The following is a 24,279-nucleotide window of genomic DNA, read 5'->3' on the forward strand; positions in this document are numbered from 1 at the left end:
GATAGAGGACAGACAGACAGACAGACAGTTCATAGATAGATGGATAGATAAAATTTGGCATCAGGTACTGCTTAAAGTTTTGGAGATCTTAAAAGGGTGGTGTGAATTTAGAATTTTTAATTCTAAAGGGGAAAAATGTCTTATTGGGAGAAAGGTATTCCATTGAAATAAGAAATGTAAATGCAACAATGTATTAAGAAGTAAGAAAGATATGATTGGGGAGGTCCATAAATAAAAGATAGCCAGTCTTAATATTTGAGCATGTTTTAGTATGAGAGAAATAACTTTTAAACTATCATAATGTGAGGAGGAATATTTTAAATGATGCAACATACATCTACCTAAGCATAAAACAATGTACAATTCATGTTGTTTTCTGTTACAACAAATATCACCATACACCTATATCTTGCAGAAACAAGCTTATGTGAAGAGATCAGACATATTATTTTTTATCATGGGGAAACTGTGCTGGGCAGTATAATGACTAATCTAACTGTCTAGCCTGAAATGGTAGCTGGAAATATTCAATGAACAATGAAGTGCAGCGGTCATTCCAGTCAAAATAAGAAGTAAGACCTTGGCAACCTGAGCATATTTTAAAGTGATCTGAGGAACTGGAAGTGAGTAAACTGGAGAGAAGCTGAAACCCTGCAATTGTGGCTGGGGACAATTACTGCAGGTTCTTATGCAGAGTTAGAGAAACTTGGGCTCATTATAAAATTAATGTAGATTCTGTGAGAATCAATGATGATGGTCAAATGTTATTCACTTACTCTCAGCTCAGCACAGTCATCCTCCATCATTATATATATATATATATATATATATATATATATATATATATATATATAATATGTGTATATATAATATAGTATGTGGGTATAATTGTTTATTTAAACCTGCCAATAAATATGAATTTATTTCATTTTTTTAAAAGTTTTAGTAAGTTCACATATTTCTGAAGCTAGATATCTTGAAGAGTTGAACTGAATCAGTTAGAGGTGATAACAACCATGTAGGTTTGTTTACAGAATTAAATAACCACACTCCTTGAGTTTTAATGGAAAGGAATGATTTTTTTTTTAATTATCAAGAACACAGCTCAGGTAAATCAAAGAAACATCTTTAGATAATGACAATACAATTCAATAGCGTCTATATTCAATTTGCTTTATTTTAAAATTAAGATAGGCTTAAAAGAATCATTACATATAGAAGACTAGACATTCTCACTAGAAAACCCAATAATCCTTCATAAATATGGGGTTTATTTTAAAGTAACCAAAAACCAGTTTTGGCAAATCATTGAAAAATTTCTATTGATATATTGATGTTTTTTTAAACTTGGTTGCTCATTTTGATTTGCTTTCAAACCCATTTTTTACATCATAGAAAGACCAGAGTAGCCAAAGTGTACTTATACATAATTAACTTATTTTAACATAACAGAATTTGGTTTAGTCATGTTACCAAAAATATACAGTCTTAATATTGTGAGAACATAAGTTCTACAAGTGTCTGAAATATTCAAAAATTACACATGGTAACATCAGATCGAATAGGGTTATCAAAATATTCATTTGTAGAAGATTCCAAAAAATGTGTCAAGTACTATAATCATGTAAAATTTTAAGATATTCCATATTCAAATTTCAGGCTCAAGAGTGGGTCAACATTTATAACATTAAATCATCAAAAGAAAAGAAAGATATTTTTCAACTATGCTTTTACAAAAATAATTTCTGGTATGTACATTTCAAAGAATATTAGCAGAATGCATTTTACATGTTTTAACATTGCCTATCATACTTTACATTACAAAAGTATTTGTACAAGTGACTAAATATATTTAAGTACAAAGAAAAATTATTCTAACACCTATGTGATTTTACATATTTTCATAAAGATGTTTAATATAGTAAGTAAAACACTCATTAAGAAAGATATGTAGTGTCAAAACTACAATATTTTTATATATTTATTAATTTGGAAAATTATTAAGTTATTATAATGCAAGCAAAATTGTTCTAACAAAAGAATCTGAGAGAATTCTACTGAAGTTAAATTGTATTTATTATCTAGCTTCAAATTGCTGTTTTAAAACCTGGGATTATTTTGGACAGAACATTTCTATTTTTATAATATCATTTCTGCTTTTTCTGCCCTCAGTAACAATATCCTTCCATTAATTTTACAGTACTGAACTTCAAGTATATATACGTACATTCTTCCCCCCTCTCTCTATATATAAGTATATATATATATATATATATATATATATATATATATATATACACATACTTAGTCCTAAATAAGATAGAGATATCTATTTTTCCTGCAATTGACAATTAAACATTTAATCAATAAATTTAAAGATTATGAGGATGATCATGTGTCCTTGTGAAATATACTGATATATTTCACAAAATATATATTTTAGTGGTAGGTAGAATGAATGATATGAGACAATTAACAGCCACAGCTGAAAGCATTTCTCATGGTTGGAAATAGCAGAAAATAGATTACTTGTGTTTTATCAGAAGAAAAATCAGTGTTTTAAATTGCAAAAATGTGACATTTACCTTTTCCAATTGAGCGTTTTTTTTGGATTTGTATAAAAACTCTCCCACTGCCACAAAAACTGAGAGCACCAAGCCGGCTGCCAGGACAATGAAGATACCACCAATATTCTGCACCCCTAGAGCACTGGCCTCTTTGCTCTCCTCCTCTGGGCAGCCATTGCCTCGCCACCACTTCTCCTTCATCATGTGCAGCTTGCCTTCCTCCTGCAGCTGAAGAATTGCTATGGTGATTTTGTCTCGATATGGAGAACCTGAGAAAAGAGGATATTCATTAACTATTTCAAGGAAAACCGTTTTACAATTAAAGATAATGAGTATAAAACAGAGAATTTACAAATGCTTCCTAGTCAATACCACAAATCAGAATTTTAATAAGATAACTAAACCAGTAGGCTTTTTAGACTTTGTTTAGTGTATATATATATATATATATATATATATATATATATATATATATATATATAAAATGTACAGAATGAAGCTTTTTAGATTACAAAGACAAACTATTTGGATGACAGAAAATGACTCCATATAAAATAAAGACTTGGATTATTGGCTAATTAATAAAATATTAACCAGGAAGACACTAAAGGAAATGGATCATGTACAGAATTTTGTCAGAAAACACCTAGATAAGAAAAGAGGAATGCAGTTTTTAGCATTCTCCACTTCTAGGAAAGTCGTGGAAAATCTTACCTCTAGTTTAAACAGGTAAGTCTAGGTTGGCATAGTCACTAGTAGGCATGTTTCAATAGCATTTCATACTGTGTGGATAGTGGGTATTTGAATTTTCCTATTTGATGTCAATAAAGTGTCACTGGTTGCTAAAAGTTGGATTATAAAAATTATTATGGCAATGTCATTCATAGTTTTAGGGTCCTATGGCCCAATAATGTTAAGATTTCTTTTTTTATTATTAAATATTTTCTTTACTTACATTTCAAATGTTATTCCCTTTCTTGGTTTCCCCTCGGAAAATCCCTATCCCCTCCCCCTTCACACTGCTCACCAACTCACCCACTCCTGCTTCCTGGCATTCCCCTACACTGGGGTATCAAGCTTTCACAGGACCAAGGGCTCCAATTGATGCCCAACAAGGCCATCCTCTGATACGTATGAGGCTGGAACCATGAGTCCCTCCATGTGTACTCTTTGGTTGGTGGTTTAGTCCCTGGGAGCTCTGGAGGTACTGTTTGGTTCATATTTTTGTTCCTCCTATGGGATTACAAACCCCTTCAGCTCCCTGGGTCCTTTCTCTAGGTGTTCCACTGGGGACCCTGTGCTCAGTCCAATGGTTGGTTGAGAGCATCCACCTCTGTATTTGTCAGGCACTGACAGAGCCTAGCAGAAGACAGCTATATTAGGCTCCTTTCAACAAGCACTTGTTGGCATCCACAATAGTGTCTGTGTTTGGTGACTGTATATGGGATGAATCTCCAGGTGGGGCAGTCTCTGGATGGCCTTTCCTTCAGTCTCTGTCTCTCCTCCCATAGGTATTTTGCTCTGCCTTCTACGAAGGACCTAAGTATCCACACTTTGGTTTTCCTTCTTTTTGAGCTTCATGTGGTCTGTGAATTGTATATTGGGTATTCCCAGCATCTGAGCCAAAATTCACTTATCAGTCAGCGCATAACATGTATGTTCTTTTGTGATTGGGTTACCTCACTTAGGATGATATCCTCTAGATCCATCAATGTGTCTATAAATTTCATAAAATTCACTGTTTTTAATAGCTGAGTAGTAGTACTCTATTGTGTAAATGTACCACATTTTCTGTATCCATTCCTCTGTTGAGGGACATCTGGGTTCTTTCAAGCTTCTGGATATTATAAATAAGGCTGCTATGAATATAGTGGAGCATGTGTTCTTGTTATATGTTGGGACATCTTTTGGGTATGGGCGCAGGAGTGATGTGTCAATAATGTTGATTTCTTAGTTGTCATTAATAGTTTTAAGTTTTAGACTGTATTCCTTACAGTTGAGATAACAATAATAAAATTTAGTATTTGTGTTTATGAATACAGAGAAATATAAGCAACTACATGGTAAGTATGATCTTGCTACTAGGATGACTAGAGCATAGAAATATCAAACTACCTGTATCCTTCAACATTTGCCGCAAAGGACCTTGTTTATTCCACCCGAAAGAGTTTGTTTTTAAAGTTTCTTCTAATAACACTGTATTTTATGTTCTTTGGGTAGGGACACAAATCACCTTATATAGCTTTTCTGCTTACAGAAATATGTTAAATCTTTAAGGTTTAACTCAGTGCTGCAAATGATTTATGTAAATATGTTTCTACCTATAGACCACTTATCAAAATAAAGGAAAAGGAAAATCTTAAGCACCATCCTCTCATATCCTGTTAAAAATGATAAAGTTAGGCAGGGAGGTACACAACTGTTCTTCTAGCACTTAGGAAGCAGAGACAGGCAAATCAGAAATTTATGATCACCTCAGGCTATAGAGTAAATTCAAGGCTAGCCTGACCTTATGGAATCCTTGTATCAATATATTATTCTAGACTCAGAAAGATAAACATTTCATTTTTTTCTTGTGTGTGGATGTTAGCTTTTATGCTTTAGATATATATGTTTTAGTTAGAACACTGAGAGAGGTTATATAACCATTTAGGAGTGAGGTTGAGGGAAGGGATCTTCCAAGGAAAAGGAAAGAGGTGGGAGGGCAGGATAGAGAAGAAAATATGGGGAGTAACAACTAACACATAGGGTCTTTTTAAGCATACTACTTTAGAAGCTTCCTAAAACACACAAACACACAAACACACACACACACACAGAGGGAGAGAGAGAGAGAGAGAGAGAGAGAGAGAGAGAGAGAGAGAGAGAGAGAGAGAGAGACTTACATATATATATATATACATATATATATGTATAATTCCTTATTAATTTAAAAATGGGGGCACTCCGATTAAACATTGTATGTTACAAAATAAAAAAGTCAGTAACAGGAATTGGCTATATCTTCTCAAATTATTAGATAAAAGAGTCCCATAGTCCCTTACAAATATCACAGGCTAGGGGCTGCCTTCCACATTGTCAGTAAGGCATTATTCCTAAAAAGTACCACATGTTTATGTCATCAAATGCTCATCTGACAATTTCACTTTTATTATTTATTATTCATTGTGTCACAATGTGAGATAACCACTAGATAAGAAAATTAATGATAAATCTTACCTGATTATGAACCCTGAAAGATATAACAACAACCTGCTTTCCAGATTTGCCCACTGGTGAAATACTGCCACAAATGCTATGAACGATCCCCAAATAAAATTGGATATATACATTTTCAATGAGATACACCCCATACTTCATACTGGTTAATCAAACAAAAAAATCTGATTCTACATATATCATGGGACCTAGGAAAAAATGTACTATTATTATTATGTCTGATTTTTGTAGCAAAAAAATAACCACTGATGATATAGTGTTATATCCATAGAGTAGTTTATCATTCAGTACTTATCCTAGAAGCTTCTTTTGCAATAGATGGTAATTAAGTAAAAGATTCACAGCTAGAAAGTATGCAGAGAATGAGGAACTTTGGAGTATTCAGCTTCAAAAGCAGAATCTACATCGTAAGCCTTTCCTAAATGTACAGGGATGTATGGAAAGAGAAGGTGGAAAGGTTCTAAGAGCCAGAGACAGTGGACAACTTAAAAGAAACAAGCATTTTCCACATAGAACAGAACAGATATACATACAAACTCACAAAGACTTTTACATCGTGTATAAGACTTGCACATGCTCATGCCTGACAAAACACCAGCAAGGAGGAGAAATATGCAGGTGGGCACAAAGTCCCATCCTTTGCCAAAAAGCTATTTGCAATTGTTAGCTGCTGGGTAAGGGAAATTGGTTTCCTTCAGTGATGCGATATTGGGTATATCACTCACACTCCAGGGCAGACACAATGATGAACAGTAGTTGGTGATAACAAATAAGACTCTATGATTTTTTTGTGTGGGATGTTTTGTTTTCCAAGGGAGGGCTTTTTTTCACTAATTTATTAATTTTTTAGATTAAAATTACATAATTTCTCCTTTTTCTCCCTACAAACTCGCCCACATACTTCTTCCTCTCTGTCAAATATACGGTCTCATATTCATTAATTGTTGTTAAATAGGTGTGTGTGTGTGTGTGCATATGTGTGTTTCTACATATATAAATACAGTACTTGTATGTATGTGCTTCCAAGGCTGATCATTTGCTACTGAGTTGCCATGTGCTATGGTATTTTTTTGGGAAAGAATGTTTTTAAAATGAGATATAGCAAAATGTTGGGTAGGTAAGGAAGTAAAGAACAAGCTGAGGAGTTAGGATAAGGAAAATAATACTATCAAAATGCTTTACATGGAATTGTAAAATATAAATACAGACTTTTTAAGTGCACCTAAAGAGATTAAGATTGAGCAAACCTAACTGGTTAGCTCTTTTTTTTTTTTTTTTTTTTTTTTTTTTTTTTTTTTTAAGTAGGCCTTTATCATGTTCTGTAAAAGTTTGTGGTTTCTAGAAAAGATTTTTACCAACTTTTCTATAATTTGAACTCTTGTTTATCTCTGAAATGTACTTTATCTTTGGTACTTTATCAAATTGACTTTCAATTAGCTACATAGTGTCTGAACAAATATTTTTTATACCAAGAGAGGCTGTGGAAACAGCACATCTTCAAGTGTGAAGGCATGGTTTCATCTTCAAAAGTACAGTTATGAACAAGATTTGTGAGATGCTGCTATTTGGTAAATAGGCTTACAAATGGAGGGTCCTGACCTCATAGGAAGGGACTTAGAAAATATTACATTCCTGAAAATTTACCAAACTCACCAAACTGTGTTGGGATCCTTTTCTAGAATCTTCAGATATGGTATTCCCACTAATTTTCAAGAACAAACAAGAAATAAATGCAGAGCCGGGCGTGGTGGCGCACGCCTTTAATCCCAGCACTCGGGAGGCAGAGGCAGGCGGATTTCTGAGTTCGAGGCCAGCCTGGTCTACAAAGTGAGTGCCAGGACAGCCAGGGCTACACAGAGAAACCCTGTCTCAAAAACCAAAAAAAAAAAAAAAAAAAAAAAGAAATAAATGCAAACAAGCTACTTCTCAGCAAATGGCAGGTTTTCTACTTCCAGCAATGATTGTGAATACTTAAATTCTACTTTTCCAACCCGCCTTAGTAAGCTGGCTTTCTTGATCATACTAATGTGCAATTAACATTTTTTAACCGCACTTACAAAGTCAATAGGCTGCCCTTTGACTATTTACCAAAATACTTAGAAATGGGATAGGAAGCTAATCAATGACAGTAAATAACTTGTATTATCTTGTTAACTGTAATTTAACCTAGGCTTTTTTAAAAGGAGAGTAATGTGGTAGTTTGAATGAGAAAGGCTCCAATAGGCTCATGAATTGAATACTTTGTCTTCAGTAGGCAGAGCTACTTGCAAAGTTTAGGAGGTGTGGTCTTGTTGGAGAAGTAGTGTCACTAGAAGCAGGCTTTAAGGCTTCAAAAGCCTTTGTTAGCTCCAGTTAGCTCTGTCTCTGTATCATGCTTGTTGATCAAGATGTAAGCTCTCTTTTCATTAGTTTTGCATATATGTATATAACCCCAAATATAACTTTCTAAGTTTGTATGATGTATGTATGGTTTCAAATAAAGAATCATTAATATGAAACAGAGCAAGGGGGAATTTATGGGAGGATTTGGAGAAAGAAAGAGGAAAAGATAAATGTTGCAATTGCATTACAATTTCAAGAATAAAGAGAACTGGAAGTGGTAGTGTGCATAATCCCAGTATCAGGTGTCAAAGGGAGATTCCTGAGTGGGCAAGTATAATCTACAGATGGAATTCCAGGACAGCCAGGTCTACACAGAGGAATCCTATGTAAAAAAGCCACATAATGAATGAATGAATGAATGAATGAATGAATGAATAAATAAATAAATTAATAAATTAATAAATAAATGCATACATACATAAATAAATACATAAATTTCTTAAAAGACTTCATAGTTCTATAATAATGATAAAAATAGTAAAAATTCTAAATCCCTGCATCAGTGCAGAGCTGTCTCCTGCTGCCATGCTCCCTCTATTGATTGCTATGGACTCTATCCCTCTGTGACCATGAGCATCAAGTTAAACATTTTCTTTTACGAGTGTTTTGGTCATGGTATTTTGTCATCATAATATAAAAGAAACTATGACAAGTGCTTCAAAAATAAATTATTAATTCCTTGATGCATGATGTGCTGTTCTTTAAAGAGTATTTCTACTCAAGGCACCAGTTAAACTCAAATGTGAACTTACATATCATTTAGTTAAGACATGTTAAAAATATGCTAAAATAAAATAAATATGCTAAAATAAAGAGCAGTATTCTCTTCATTCATATGCACGGCCATACACTTAGCTTGGGTAAAGTACACAGAAATTAGTTCTAAGTTTTGCTCAAGTTTTTGGAGTGTTCATTATTAACTTTAGAGATACAGAATAACTTGAGAGATGTGCTTTGGGGTATGCTTGTGGCCTACTATAGTGTGTTTCTGTCAATTCAGGAAGACCTATCTACTATGGGTGGCATCATTCCAATTAGGGATCCTGGACTTTACAAAATGGAGGGAAAGGACATCAGCTGCTAGCATTTATTATTCTGTTTCCTTATGGTGGAAGTTATGTGACCCAGGGCTGGTGCTTCAAGTTACTGCTAACTATAGATTTCCCTGTCTTGGTGATAAACTATACATGAACTGGAAGAGAAAATAACCATTCTTTCCTTTCCTCTCACCTCGCCTCACCTATCCTTTCCCCTCCCCTCCCCTCCCCTCCCCTCCCCTCCCCTCCCCTCCCCTCCCCTCCCCTCCCCTCCCCTCCCCTCCCCTCCCCTCCCCTCCCCTCCCCTCCCCTCCCCTCCCTCCCTCCCTCCCTCCCTCCCTCCCTCCCTCCCTCCCTCCCTCCCTCCCTCTCTCTCTCTCTCTCTCTCTCTCTCTCTCTCTCTCTCTCTTTCATTCTTTCATTCTTTCTTTCTTTTGTCAGGATATTCTATCAAAGCAAAAATTGACGTAAACCATAGACTTGGTCAGAATATAACATGAATTTAAGGAGCATTGAAGATAAGCTCAGTGAACATTACTATAATAATTTTTGCATGAAAGAAGCATATCTCTATCACTATTGCCTCTATTTATATTTATTGCCATCTCAATCATCATCTGTATCACCTCTATCTATATCTATTTATCTAGAACTATATCATCTATATCATCTATAACATCTATATCATCTAATCATCTATATCTGTGGGGAAAGTGGGCTATGCCACCAGATAGGGCAAAGAGCTGGTAAGGCTGAGTGAGCTCAAAACTCAGAATCTCACAGATTTTAGAAAGCAGGAGTAGGGTGGCTTTCCACCTGTCTTTGTAGTTGCTCTGAAGCATGTACCCATGAAACTCAGCTAAGAGGACCATGAGCAGTCAATCGTCCATTGTAGCACCTGGAGTCCTCCAAGCAAATAGAGCATCATTAACATCTCAAACTCAACCAATAGAAAACACTTACCCCACAAATCCCAAATCCTATCCCACTTCCCCAAAATTTATATAGTCCCTGTTCACATAGAATAAATTGCAGAAGTTATTTCACTGAGTTTTGTCTGAGAGTGACTATCTTTTTGACTGGAACACTTGGAGAAGAATTCCCTCTCCTGAAACAACCTCTACTGAATCGTGGACCTGCCTAGGTGACCAGGCTCTCATTGACTGTATAGGCTCACATCAGAGCATCATAGCTTATACCCTGGCTTACCTGCCATGTGCAGGCCTCCCAAACTTCTTTGCCTCTCTTCTAAGAAGAATAACACTCCCAGCATTCCTTGCCAGGCCAGAGCCCTATGGAACCTATTCATTTCCACCTCTGCTTTGCCCTCCTCAGTTTGGCATACAGAGATATATGATGGTCTAGAAAGAATAGGGCAGTAGACCACTTATATCATCTCTATATACCTCAACTTCTACCTATACCTATACCTATATCTAGAAAATCAACCTGTCTCTGCCTCCCTAGCATACCATACACAGCATGAGGTTTAATTTTCAAAACTTTCTTAACATTTCATTAGAAAACAAAAGAGCAATACATAAATATGTCTATCATAACAAATGCTCTGTTATCTGAAAGTCAGAATCCAATGCATAAAGAGTAGATAGATAACCATGCATGAATTAAAGAAGACTCATACAAATATCTGAGATTCATTGGAGTCTACAGTGACAAGATGTCCTTAGTTGCAGTTTTATTTAAATTGTCAGATACACTTATCATTTGTGAGATTATATAAAACATTTCACCAAAAACTATACACTTAAACATGGTAAGATACACCAAGCTTTTTTTCTCTTAGAAGTAAACAAATATTGCTTGAAGCTAAAATTATTCTCTATCTTCATTATGAGCATTCTTCTCATTTGTTCCTTTTCTAGTCTTTCTCTTGGGACCTTCCTTAGTCACTTAAATGTATTCTAAAGACTGAAGGATCTTTGCAGTTTTGAAATTAACTCTTTGCAAGTTAACAAAATAAATGCTTTTACCTACATAAGAAGGGAGAGAGAGGGATGAGGACAAACAATGCCAGGAGAAAGAAGGCATAGATATATGTTTACTCTGTGAAAGTGTTTTGATCTATCAGTTGAGATTTGAACTATAAGATGAGTGTTCAAAAAAGGTATAGAGACCATTTCAGTCTCTCAATAAATCACTGTAAGCATACCTGATCTTTTCTGACCTAGAAATCAAAACAAGGATTGTACATGCTTAAGATTGGATGGGAGAGTATTCTAGATGCTATGACAATGAATGCATGCGCACGAAAAACCTCATATGTAGCATTTGCACAGCCAGAAAGTTATTCAAAATATCTTAAATAATACATTTTTATCAAGTAATTTTATGTAAATTATTACTTCACTAAAATATCTTCAGATACATATTTTTATATTGTAAAGCTTTTTGGGAAGAATAAACTGAGGCATGCCACCCAGCTCATTTAGACAGATGCAGACACCCACAGCTTAGGAACTCTCATGGAAGAATAGGAGGAAGAATTGTTGCCCCAAAGTGAATAGGAACTCCAAAGAGTCAATTAACCTGAACCATGGGGTTCTCAGAGACTGAACCACCAATCAAAGGACACACACGGGCTGGACCTAGGCCTTTCCCACACATGTGTAGCAGATGTGTAGCTTGGTCCTCTCTCTTGTGGGTCCCCAACAACTGGAGAGGGAGCTATTCCAATGTTGTCTGAGAATGAGATATGTTTTTCTAGCTCAGTTACCTTGTCTGGCCTCAGTAGAAGAGGATGTGCCTAGCCTCACAGAGACTTAGTGGGCCAGGGTGGGATAGGGGGTTGCAACCTGCTCGGAGCAGAAAAGCAAGGGGACATGGAGGGAAGGATTGTGCGAGAGGGCTACCAGAAGAGGCACAATGAGCAGGATGTAAAGTGAATAAGTAAATAAGTTAAATAATTAACTAATTTAAAGAAAAAAAGTATAAAACAAATCAAAAACAGTTATGTTTTGAGTTAACTTATGACTTTATTAAGAGAGACAATTCCTTCCTTCCTTCCTTCCTTCCTTCCTTCCTTCCTTCCTTCCTTCCTTCCTTCCTTCCTTCCTTCCTTCCTTCCTTCTTTCCTTCCTTCCTTCTTTCCTTCCTTCCTTCCTTCTTTCCTTCCTACCTTCCTTCTTTCCTCTCTTCCCCTCCCTGTTTCTCTACTCTCCTGCAATGAGTTGCACCTATAATTTTTCTTTTCTTCTTTTTCTCCCTATCCTTTTCTTTCCTTTCATTTGTCTTTACATCTATCTTTTCCAATCTTCTTATGCTTTTCTTCATGCCTGACTTTCTTCTTTTATACTAGTCCCTGTACCTTATTTTACATAACTCATAACATGCATAATTTGTTTTGAAGTACACAATTTATTGCAGTGCACAATTCATTGAATTACTTGCTCTATTAATGACTTCTTCTCTGGACAAACACAGTTCTTATAATTATTCTCTTTTAGTGCACCTCAATAATATAGTAACAATGAGATAAGGGCAATTTCCATAACTTTGATATTGACAAAGACTTACCAATAGGAAAAAAAGCCTTTTCAGGACAGCGTGTAGTAGTTGCTATGTTTTAATGAAAGAAGTCACATTTTTACATCTCTCCAAACCTCCTACTAAATGTTTGTTTTTTTCGTGGAACCTGTTTTGTTTCGGAAGTTGCTAAGTTCACCAGCATATGTCACCACAGCTTTCCATTTTCCTTTACTTTCAAATCAGAAGTTATATTATTTGACTAAATCAGAAATAATCTTTTCAATAAATATTTTCTTTATATATCAAACAGCATTTCCCAAACTGAGTTTTTACTCATATCTGATATTTTTGGGAAATATACATTTGTATTTCATTATAAAGTAGTTTACTAATGAAAGAATCTTGATTTCTGTTCCAAAGCAAATATTACTTGCAAATTCACATTAAAGATTAACAAAATATAGGGTTATATATCTACCTACTAAAAAGCACAACAGAAAAATATTTATAATATACTGATTTCTATTTTTTCTTTTTTTAAAGATCTTTATCTCTTTATGAAGGCTGTCATATGACATCAGTTCTATGGATTTTTCATGTTCTCTCATTCAAATTTCCTTGAAGAACACATCAATTATATTCCTATATTTCCATGGGAGAAGTCAACTTATTTTGTTTAAAGTCTCATGATTGGGATGGGAATGGGAACTAATCCATTCATTCAGCTGGGGTAGCAGAATTCTATTAGCATGTATTCCTTTTCTTTAAAACAAATAAATATAATAACCCAAAACCATAATTCAATGATAAAATTTTTCTTTATATCTGTTAATAATTGTAAAAATTCTATTCTGTTAAGCTAATTTTATAGCCTTGAAGAGAATAATTACCACTTATTTATATCTACAACCTTTAGTGACAGTGATTACTAATTTTATTACACATCTCCACTCTTCAGAAATGTGTTGTTCCTTCTGAGAGCTCTGTGTCCATCTCCATAATTCATCCTGCCTTTTTATGTACAGATGGAACTCATTAGGCCCCATTTTCACCTTTTGTTGCACATATATATGAATCATCATGTGGGAAGTACTTGTATCCCCAAAGTCTCGACAACTAGCATCCAAGAAATGCTACTAGTTGGGTAACAAGAAATATATACATATATCAACAAGATTATATATATATATATATATATATATATATATATATATATCATGATTAACTAAATTAATTTATGAAAAAACTCAAAATTTGTAGCTGCTTTCCACTAATAACCCTTAACATCTGGTTAAATGTCTAGGACATACTAGTTCTTTCTTGATTTTGTGACAATTAGTTTATACTCCCAAAGTACTTCATTTTCCTTTACTTTATATTTTTATTTATTTAGGTATCATTATATTCTCTGCTGACCATGGCCCAAATTTAGATAACATTCAGATATAACTTCCTTTCTCTGGGTTCCAGGGGATATTTTCACGAATTAATGTTAATGTATGAATGCATAATTTCATATATTAATATTAATTTTGATTATTCAAATACTGTTTATTTATGGACTCTAACAGTTTGCATATATGTGTGTGTAAGTAACTGTGCCATGATTCTTGGCATAAAGAATTCTAAATACTTTTCTCAAAGAGATCATTTGCCTGTAGTCATTCAACCTTTTTGAGTGATATTAGTCTACAAACTGTTTAAAGAATATAACCCTCAAGCATGAATTCCTTTAAGTCTTTTTTTATTAGATATTTTCTTCATTTACATTTCAAATGCTCTCCCAAAAGTCCCATATACCCTCCCTCTCATCCTGCTCCCCAACCCATCCACTCCCGCTTCTTGGCCCTGGCATTCCCCCTTTAAGTTTTAACATATGACTAGACTATGGAAGTACTAGAGTGGGTGCAGTAAGCAACTATACAATTATTTATTTTATTTCTTTCTAAAAATTATTCATTTTCTGTGTATGCATGCATAAATTTTCATGTACAGACAAGAGAATTCCACAGCATGTATAAAGAGATCAAAGAATTTTATTTTCTTCTTTAGCCTGTGGGTTATGGAGATCTAGCTCAGGTTGTCAGGCAGTAAAAGATTCGATACTACAGTTCTCATTAATTTAACACTATGGTGGTAAATGTGCTTAGAAACTCCTGTGCTTATTTTAATAACTTGTGTTGTTCTCACTCTGTGCCTTGATAATTAAAGCTCTGGCAGCAAAAATAAAATTGTCTAAAGCTAGAATCAAGTTTTATATTTAAGTTACATCTTTGCTGGTCATATTGAGTTTTATGAATGGAGTCTCCAATTCCTATGGGGATGCATGTACTTGTTCAGTATAAATATAATTTTTTATCAGCTTTGATTTTCTTTTTATGCTATCCTTTTCATGGTGAAAAAACTAACTTTATGACCACATCATGGTCCCTCAGTAGTGGGGAATCTTCTGATCCCTGAGATCATGGTGATCCTCATATTTTGCTTAAAAATTTTATAGTACTTAATAGCTACATAATAAATAAACAATTTCAAAACCAAGTCATACTATGTCCCTCTTCTATCTCAAGCTTTTCCTTATTACATTTTATCTTACCATGACATTAAAAAATTATGCCCTTTTGCATTTATCTAACTATATTGAAATTTTATATTTAAACAAAAGCTTAGAAATGGATTGTACAGACACTTTATCAACAATGGATAAATATTAAAAGCAAGTAAGATATCTTGTGATAGATGGGTATGTAAAGAAGGTATGTAGTTTGAGGAAACAGACAATGTTCATAACTCTACAAAATATTAGAAATAAAATCTGAGAGCACATGGAAATAGCCTAAGCATATACTACTACATAAAATGTTAAATCAGAAAAGGATTGGTTATAAGCACATGGAATTCTGGAAAAATTTTGAAGCCAGTATAATTATCAATGATTCCCAAGAAATTCAAGGAGAAGAAGAAATTTATAGACAAAGTTCAGAAGCTACCCAATGCCATTACAGTGATGAAATTGTGGTTAGATAGCTCTTCAAATCCATGACTGCACAATGTGGAGCCAATCTTAAAATAAAAAGAAGACTTGGTGTGATGTGTGGAGAGCCATTGGGGTTGTTTGGCAGGAATTTGATATTGGGCCAGGATATGGAAATAAGCTCAAGCAGGAATCTGATTTTGGGCTAGACCAAAGAAGTAGGCTTCAGGCAAGAATATGACTTTGGGCTAGAATAGAGAAGTAGGCTCAGATATCTTTGACATCCTGATACACTCCTAGAAACACTGATCTCTGGACTTCGTTTATTGCCTTGCTTGTTACTTGACTATTTGTGTATACTGTCTTGCTTGTACCTTAACCTAAAACTGACCTTATTTGCATGTAATTAAAATGGTATAAATGCAGACTGGAAAAAAATAAATCCACCTCATCCTCAGAACTGGCTGGGGTCATGCTACAGTGTTGACTAATTGTCTTTTTTCATTTTAATCCTTGCTCCTGCCCTGGAGAACCTGTTGACTGACTGAGCTGGCTTGGTCAGTGGTGATATGTCAATATAGGTCCACTAACTAACAAATACATTATTCATCTGATTAATAAGTATATAATTATAAAGAAACCTATGCATATTTGGGGTAGAGGGCATATAGCAACTCTGTATCTTCCAATCAATTTAGCTGTTCATCTAATTGCATATATATATATATATATATATATATATGAGAAAAAAATTATGATTTGACAATAGTAAATATTGTCTATATCCCATATCATTTAGTAGAATCTTTTAATATAAGTTGTATTTAATTTATATGCAGCTATCAAACAATTAAGTCTATATAACCTGTGTATGAAATAATGTAATACAGTCTATTTGAAGAAATACTTGAATAATACTTACTTATTGAATTATCTAAAATCACAAAAGAATGCTTGTGTAAGATAGATGAGATGTGTCTTAAACAATAGTAACTTCCTAGTGCACCTGGGACACATAGGTGACACCATAATTTGAGTACGTTTGATTATGATGGCCTTATGTACCATGTAGCATGCTAAGAATGTGCCTATCACATGAGGATAGGAATTGCACTAACATATTGTATCCAAACAACCCTAGGATGATTGCTTGGCATATTCACTGTGGCTATATAATTTGAAGCAGAATTTGGATTAATGTTCTTGGCATAATCTGCACAGAACACTAAATGAATTGAATAATCCACTCTTTGTACATAAAATCTATACAAATGTTCTCTGTTTCCATGAGAATTCATCCAGTTTCTACAGAGTTTGGGTAAAATTGGTCATCATATTACAATATTAATGAAGGCTGCTCACACGGTTGCTCCCAATTCATCAAATCTGCTCTGGAAGCTTCCTAGGCTCCAGCATGCTGAGACTGTCAGTGTCTGTGGAGCAGTCAAGCTTACTGAGTTCTCATCTGTTTTCAGTGACATGTAATCTAGACATAAAAAATATACCAGAAACACATCACATCTACAGGTGTAATTTGACTTCTTTTCTGCATAGTTTAGTTACTGAAAATTACTAAATTCCAATTTACACTTGCACAATCACTTTAGTAAGATTAAAAGTATGCTGCCTTATGCAAAGAAAAATAGAATGCATTTTAATGGAAGAGTTGACCTGCAGAAAGATGAATAATTTGCATCAATTTTTGTGCATTATGTTAAACTAACGAAGACAAATGTATTCATTCATTTTAGTAAAGCTGAAAAACTGAAGGCCAGCAATTTCATGCATCTGTAATGATGAATATTACAGTACTTATTATATGATAAATTGGGAATTCTAGAAATGGATGATGAGTAGAACTGGAAGAAAACATGCTTCTCATACTGATTTTTATTTTTATAAACATTGGCATCTGCCTCAGAAAAAATAATGTGCCTCCTTTGGTAACCATCACACATCTCCTACTTATTAAATAATACAAAATAAAGAAGCAGTAAATCTCACTTAATATTAAAAAGCAAACCAGAACAAATGGATATATATTTTTCATATGTCAGGGTAGAGTATTACCATCATAAAACTTAGTGACATAGTTCATAGTTGTGTGTAAGCTGAGATGGGCACAGATATTATAAGTTAAAACTTGTTCAAGGATGACTGATGCAAGTATTTTACATTCAATAATGCAAAATATTTTACAAGGATAATATTTATAGCTAAATTATTAAATATTATAATGACAAAATGTATTTAATAGTTGTATTGCATTAAAAATCCTTAACTGTGATAAGGCAGAAAAAGACAGCAACAATTGTAAGTCTTTGGGATGGGGTGGGAGCAACTCCTACCTTGGAGTTTGGTCTAAGCCAGCTGAAATGCAAGAACTCCAGCACACTGACATTTACTGTGAAAGTAAAGTTGCCAATATGGAAACAATATTCCTTTCTAATGTAGATATGTTAAAGTGGCAATCAACCAGTCTTATGTGAATATTACCTTGGGTAATGTGCTGGCTCGTTTTCTGAGAACTTGATACAAGCTGGTATCATCAGAAAGGAGGTAGCCTCAACTCAGAAAAATACCTTCATAAGATAGGGGCAAGCCTGTAGTATGTTTTCTTAACTAATGGTTGATGTGGGATAACCCAACCTTTGTGGATGGGTCCAGCTCTGAACTGGTCACCTGGGGTATAAGAAAGCAGGATGAGCAAGACATGAGGGACAGCCAGTAAGCAGCAGTCCTCCATATACTATGCATCACCTCCTGTATCTAGGCTTATACCTTAGCTGAGTTCCAGCCCTGACTTCCTTGAATAATGGACTATGATGTGGAAGTGTAAGCTACATACCCTCTCCTTCTCAACTACTTCTGTTCATGCTGTTTCATTGCAACAACAGCAAACTAAGCCAATACACTTGGGCTGCCATTCCCTTCATTGACACTTTCTTTTGCTATCCTGCACATCCTTGTGATGTTACCAACTGTTAGGTGACATTCAATAGCCATCATTGTCATTTTAATTTTCCAATAGCTCTTCATGATAGTTCCAAAAGCCTATATACAAAATGTTTTTACAAAAACTGTTTGTTTGTTTGTTTGTTTGTTTATTGCTATCATTATTTTTGTTGTTTGGTTTTTTGTGAAAGAATCTCCTGAGATTTCCTGTTTCCATTCTATCTACTGGCCCTCAGGGCTTCAGTCCTGTTCCCTGCTCAATACTTGATCATGTTCCCCCTTCCCTTCTCTGTCTCCTCTTCCATCCAGTTCCCTCACTCCCTCTGCCCCAGAGGAGGGTGGCCCCATAGGAATACCAGTGGTGTCAACTGACCTGGACCTCTGAGATCTTTCAGACACTTAGCCACCAACCAGGCAGCATACACCAGCTGGTGTGTGTTGGCACATATACAGTAGAGGACTGCTTGCTAGGTATAGACTCTGTCATAAAAGATACACCTAACCCTCTAGAGACTTGAAGTTCCAAGGAGTGGGGAGGTCTGGTGGCATGGAAGTAGGGTGGGGACATTTTCTTGGAACCCAAGCATGGGAGGAGATATGGGATGAGAGCAGTTGGGGGAAAGACTGGAAGGGTGATAATATCTAGGCTGTAAAAAAGGATTCAAGAATAAAAAAATAAGTAAAATTTTTTTAAAAAGAATCTCTTTGTGTAGTCCTGGAATACAAAACTACCTATGTAAACGGGAATTCTGAGAGATTGCTTGGGCTCTGCCTCTAAGGGCTGAGATGGTCCATAGAATGTTTTGCTTTGTTCCCAAGTGACTCATTCCTTCTTAAAAGGCTCATGATTAATTTTATACATCACAGTATGCACATAACTACACATGTTAAACCCAAACAAATTCCAGCACACAGAAAGGAAAGTGAGTAGAAATTCTTTCCCACACCTATCAGCAATTAGCTATTTGTAATTGATGGGTCTTGAGAGAGAGAAAATCTGTTTCCAACAAGCAATGGAGTAACAGAGCACACAAGCTCAAGAATAGGTGGCCAACACTAAAGGGACTCTGTGATCTTCTTTTATATGGTGTGTGCTTTTTTGTTTTCTAAGAAAGAAAGAATATGATGTTTCAAGGTAGAATGGGTCTGAGATAAGTAGTGTAGCAGGAAGAATATGACCAAAATATTTTACATATAAATTTTTTAAAAATTACAATACCCTTATTAATTCTCAGCTCTACTTCACATAAAATAATCTTGAAATTCTTTTCTGTCTCGACATCAGAAATTTTGGATTGTCCTGAGTCCAGGAAGAAGAGAAAAAGTTCTCAACTGCTTCAGGTGAGAGTGGAGCTGGGCCTCCAATGATTTCCTTGATATCACTACTAGTTTAGTACAGACAGAAACTATCTATTGATTGTGAAGCTATTTAAATAGTTATTTAGAATTTACTGTTGATTTAAATATGCTTGCAAAAGGGAAACCAACATGCAGAGACAGAAACACAGATTTCCAAATGCTCATCTTGGAGCCTCACATTGCATATACAGAGAAAGTGGTGAGAAAAGTTGCAAATGTAAGAAATACACCACTAGTTCGTTACTGTAAAACATAATAGTAATGAAACCCTGCAGTCCACTTACAATATTTGTACCAAAGCAAACTCAACAAAGCAAAGCAAAATAATTCTAACTGATAAAGTACTGCATTCCTACCAGCTTACAAGCCTGTTCCTCAAAGTATAATATGGACTCAATCTTCCCAAAAGAGAAACCAAATGGTTCTACTACAGAGCAGAAAAAAGTTCCATTAAAGAGAAATGCTCTCTGGTTTCTTAAGTGCATTATCACCTATGGTGTATTAAGAGGCAAGATTACAGCTGCTCACATGTTCTAAATATTCCATAAGGAAACTGCTGTCATTTGCCTTTCGATTTTCACATCTCTAAGAGGTTTTCTACAATATTATCTTGAATGAGCTAGGAAATTCAGTTAACTTATTATGAGTAAAAATATCTACAACTTCCAACGTCTACCACACAGTAAATGTCACATTAAAATAATATTGCTGCTGTCAGGGAAACTGTGAAAGGGATTTAACACCACCACACACTTAATTAAACCAGCTTGTGCTTATTTAGCTTTGCCTTCATATCTCCACTATGGTATTTGTGTAAACAGAGCTTCCCTAATTAAATAGCTTTTCTCCAAGCCACTCTGAATGTTCCCAGCCCACTTTGGGCAGTAATCATCACACTAAGGGTGATGAATGGAGTAGGAGGCCCCAAATGAAGCACACAGAGGAGCCTGGCTGGCATGCATCTTTGTAAAATGCAAACATAAATTCAGGAGCAGGCAAAGACTAATTTCTCAGACCTGTTTCAAATTTGCCATTACAAAAAAGTTATAGTATTTTATTTGTTAATTTATTTCCCCAGACACATATGACTCCTTGACAATGTCTAAAAATCTAAGTAATGAAAGAGAAGAAAATAACTAAATGGAAGTAAAAGGGAAAGCTACTTTCTCTGACCCCAGTAGAATACAATGCTGTCATTGAAGATTAAAGTGGCTAAAGATATAAGTCAGACTCCTAGGGAATTCCTGGAGGAGCTCTAAATTTTCCATAACCTAAACCTGTATTCCATTCTATTCTATGGATTTATTTCTAACTCTCTAAGACAAAAGAAAGAATACCTTTTTTTCTCATGCCCAAATATATTCCTTTAAATTTTTTTGATGGGAGCTTATGGGTAAATAAGATTTTAAACTATGTAAATGCAATAAAAATAGTCTTCAATGTGATTGATTATGATAAGGAACCAAATAACTATTTGAGAACAGTGGTTCTAATTCTGTCTGAAAGCTTATCTCATTCAAGTGTGTCATTGTGTTTACTAATTACTGAACAAGTATAAGTAAACCATGAAACCATACTGTAGCTGAGGTGTGAAATAGGAAATCACATTCTTCCTACCTGGCATCAATTGGTTTCCTTGACTTTCAGAACCTCTGAAGGTCATTTTCAGTTTGGAACCTGAGACCGGTTTGCCCATTTTTAATCCCTGCAGGTGACACTTTATCTTTCTTTCCTTTCTGTTCCTATTTCCTTTTCTGCACCTCTTTCCTTTCCTCTATTTTATATTTCAAATATAATTCCAGCCTCTGTTGCCTTTCTTTATTTTTTTTAATTTTTTTTATTTATTCTAATTTTTTTGGTTTTTATAGACAGGGTTTCTCTGTATAGCCCTGGCTGTCCTGGAACATACTTTGTAGACCAGGCTGGCCTCAAACTCAGAAATCTACCTGCCTCTGCCTCCTGAGTGCTGGGATTAAAGGCATGTGCCACCACGCCCGGTTCTGTCTGCCTTTCTAACAGCACTGTGAATACATTTAGACCCACATCCTAAACCAGGTTAATTTTTCCCTTTTAACAACTTGAATTTAATTATATCTGCATGGTAAGTTTTTCTGTTTAAGATACTTATCATAGGCTCTAAGGATAAGACAGGATAACCTTTAAGAAACCTTTTTTTTTTTTTGTCAATTACATTCACACATAGATTATGATATTTCATTTAATGTAATAACTTATTCATGTATATTAAATTTGGGCATATACACTATAAAATTCTTGTTTATTTTTTTCTAAAAAGATTTTTATATTATAATTATCGTTTTCATTCTCATTGTGAGGTGTTATCTTACAGATTTTCCTGGATTGACTCAAGTAATCCTCCATGAAAACTGCAATATCATGCCATCTTAAATGATTTTTAATTATATTATTATGACTAAAAATAATTATAAGACATATAAGAAGAGAAATGTTAAATACGGTTAAACTGGGTGTCAAATATTCTAGATGTGTCACTGTTAATTATTCTACTTCTAATAACTTCATTTGAGTGAAACATTCTGGAAGAACAAATTGTGGCTTTCTTTTCTAGATAACTATACACTTCAAATTTGAAAAACTCGCCAAAATTTGCAATATTTAATTCATTCACAAAACAAAAAATTTGAAAACCAGGCAAGGTGAAATCTGAGTTACATCTGTATGTGCAATACCCCTCCTTTGCTCATTTGGGGAACTGAGGCAGACATATAATCTATAAGTTTGAAATTGACATGTTTCACATAGTTAGTTTAAGGTAAGTCTGGGTTGGTGACTGAGACTATGTCTCAAAAGAAAATAACAATGATATTATTATTATTATTGTTATTATTATTATTATTTTGAGAATTGATTATTTCTGAGATGAAGGTATTGTAGATGTACAGTAAAAAAATCTGCTAAGTATCTGATATAAACTAATTTTCTTTTGACTTGTTCATTTGGAAGCAAATGTCGAATTCATTAAATTTATCATACAAAGTATTTTGATCATATTCTTTTTCCTCTTCCAGTTCCTTGTCATATGTCCAAACTTTTAACCTGCTCTTATAGATTAAAAGAGTTACTAAAATGCAGTAGGTAAAGAATTTTCCGGGAACTATATATATAGTCCCTGCTTTCCACTTTTCTCATAACAATTAAGATTAATGAGTAAATATAGAGTGGCTACCAAGCTACCTACCCATGGGAGTGCCAACGCCATAGCCTTTGGAGTCTATAAGGCCACCAATCTGCGTGAGGTTACAGTTCCGCTGGGTAACAAACTCGATGGTCGTTGACTCCATTAAGAAAGCATAATCAGAGGTGAGGACACGTTGAATCCCTTCCTCATTGCTTTTGACAAGCACAGACTGTCTCCTGCTGCTCATAAATGCCCACATTTTATCATACGTTGAGATTTTTGATTTCTGGAGGAAAATAAGATAAGTTTAAAGACAATAAAATAATATCTTAGGATCTACAGAATCCTACATTTAGACACAATAGACTGCACTTAGTCTTCTCATGCTATTTTGAAATTATTACATACACACACACAAAAAAATCAAATTTACAATGTTTCTAGTAATCCATCACATTTCTAGGTATACTACAATTTAACATATACATTGAGCATGTCCTACAGTTTAAACATTTGAACTAATAAATTGTAGAAAATAATAGATATTAGAAAAACAAATAAGCTTAATAAAGAGTCTTCTGACTGCATTGTACATAAGTCTTCTGTGGGTATCATTTTCTTTTAGCACCACTTAAAATCACATTTAGATACAACAGCTACTGGACTCAGATTGACACTTTCAGGCAACAAGAAATTTTTTTTGTAATGTACCAATTTGGTGAATCTATCAGAGACATCAAATAAATCCCTAAGAATATAAATCTATAGTTGAAGGGATCAGGGCATTTTATTGTAGATATGAAAGTACAAATAAAAATGACAGTATTTCCACTGAGACAAGACATAGTCACCAGAGACGTTCCTTGATTCTATACAAAAACAAATAAAAATCTGCCAATCCAGATTTCTGACTAACTAGAAACCCTTGGACCACTCAAATGGAACACATTTATGAGCAATAGCAAATTCTCAGTATAGGTTTACCAGTACTTCATTTAAAGGGAAAGAAATAAGTTTTGTTTAGAGGTTCTGGAAGAGCATATAAGCTACCAAGCTTCTCACCTGCTTGTTCAATGCATTTGCAAACCTCCTCAGTTTATGTAACCCCTTTCTACATAGGAATGCCAAGAACATGCTGAC

At 34.6% G+C, this 24,279-nt stretch overlaps 1 protein-coding gene across 3 annotated transcripts in view; it reads right to left on the reverse strand.

Moving 5' to 3' along the window:
- The window catches only part of Grik2 (glutamate ionotropic receptor kainate type subunit 2), a 700,738-nt gene that overhangs the window by 11,033 nt on the left and 665,426 nt on the right, over window positions 1–24,279 (reverse strand). For all 3 annotated transcript variants that reach the window (XM_021173658.3, XM_029482440.2, XM_021173659.3), the window contains exons 15-16: window positions 23,200–23,425; window positions 2,586–2,836 (exon numbers count right to left, since the gene is read on the reverse strand). In XM_021173658.3, coding sequence (XP_021029317.1) covers window positions 2,586–2,836; window positions 23,200–23,425 — 477 coding nt within the window. The remainder of the gene's footprint in view (window positions 1–2,585; window positions 2,837–23,199; window positions 23,426–24,279) is intronic.

Source organism: Mus caroli, unplaced genomic scaffold (genome assembly GCF_978045245.1).
Source record: "Mus caroli unplaced genomic scaffold, Mus_caroli_1 scaffold_9, whole genome shotgun sequence".
In the NCBI taxonomy this organism is placed as follows: domain Eukaryota; kingdom Metazoa; phylum Chordata; class Mammalia; order Rodentia; family Muridae; genus Mus; species Mus caroli.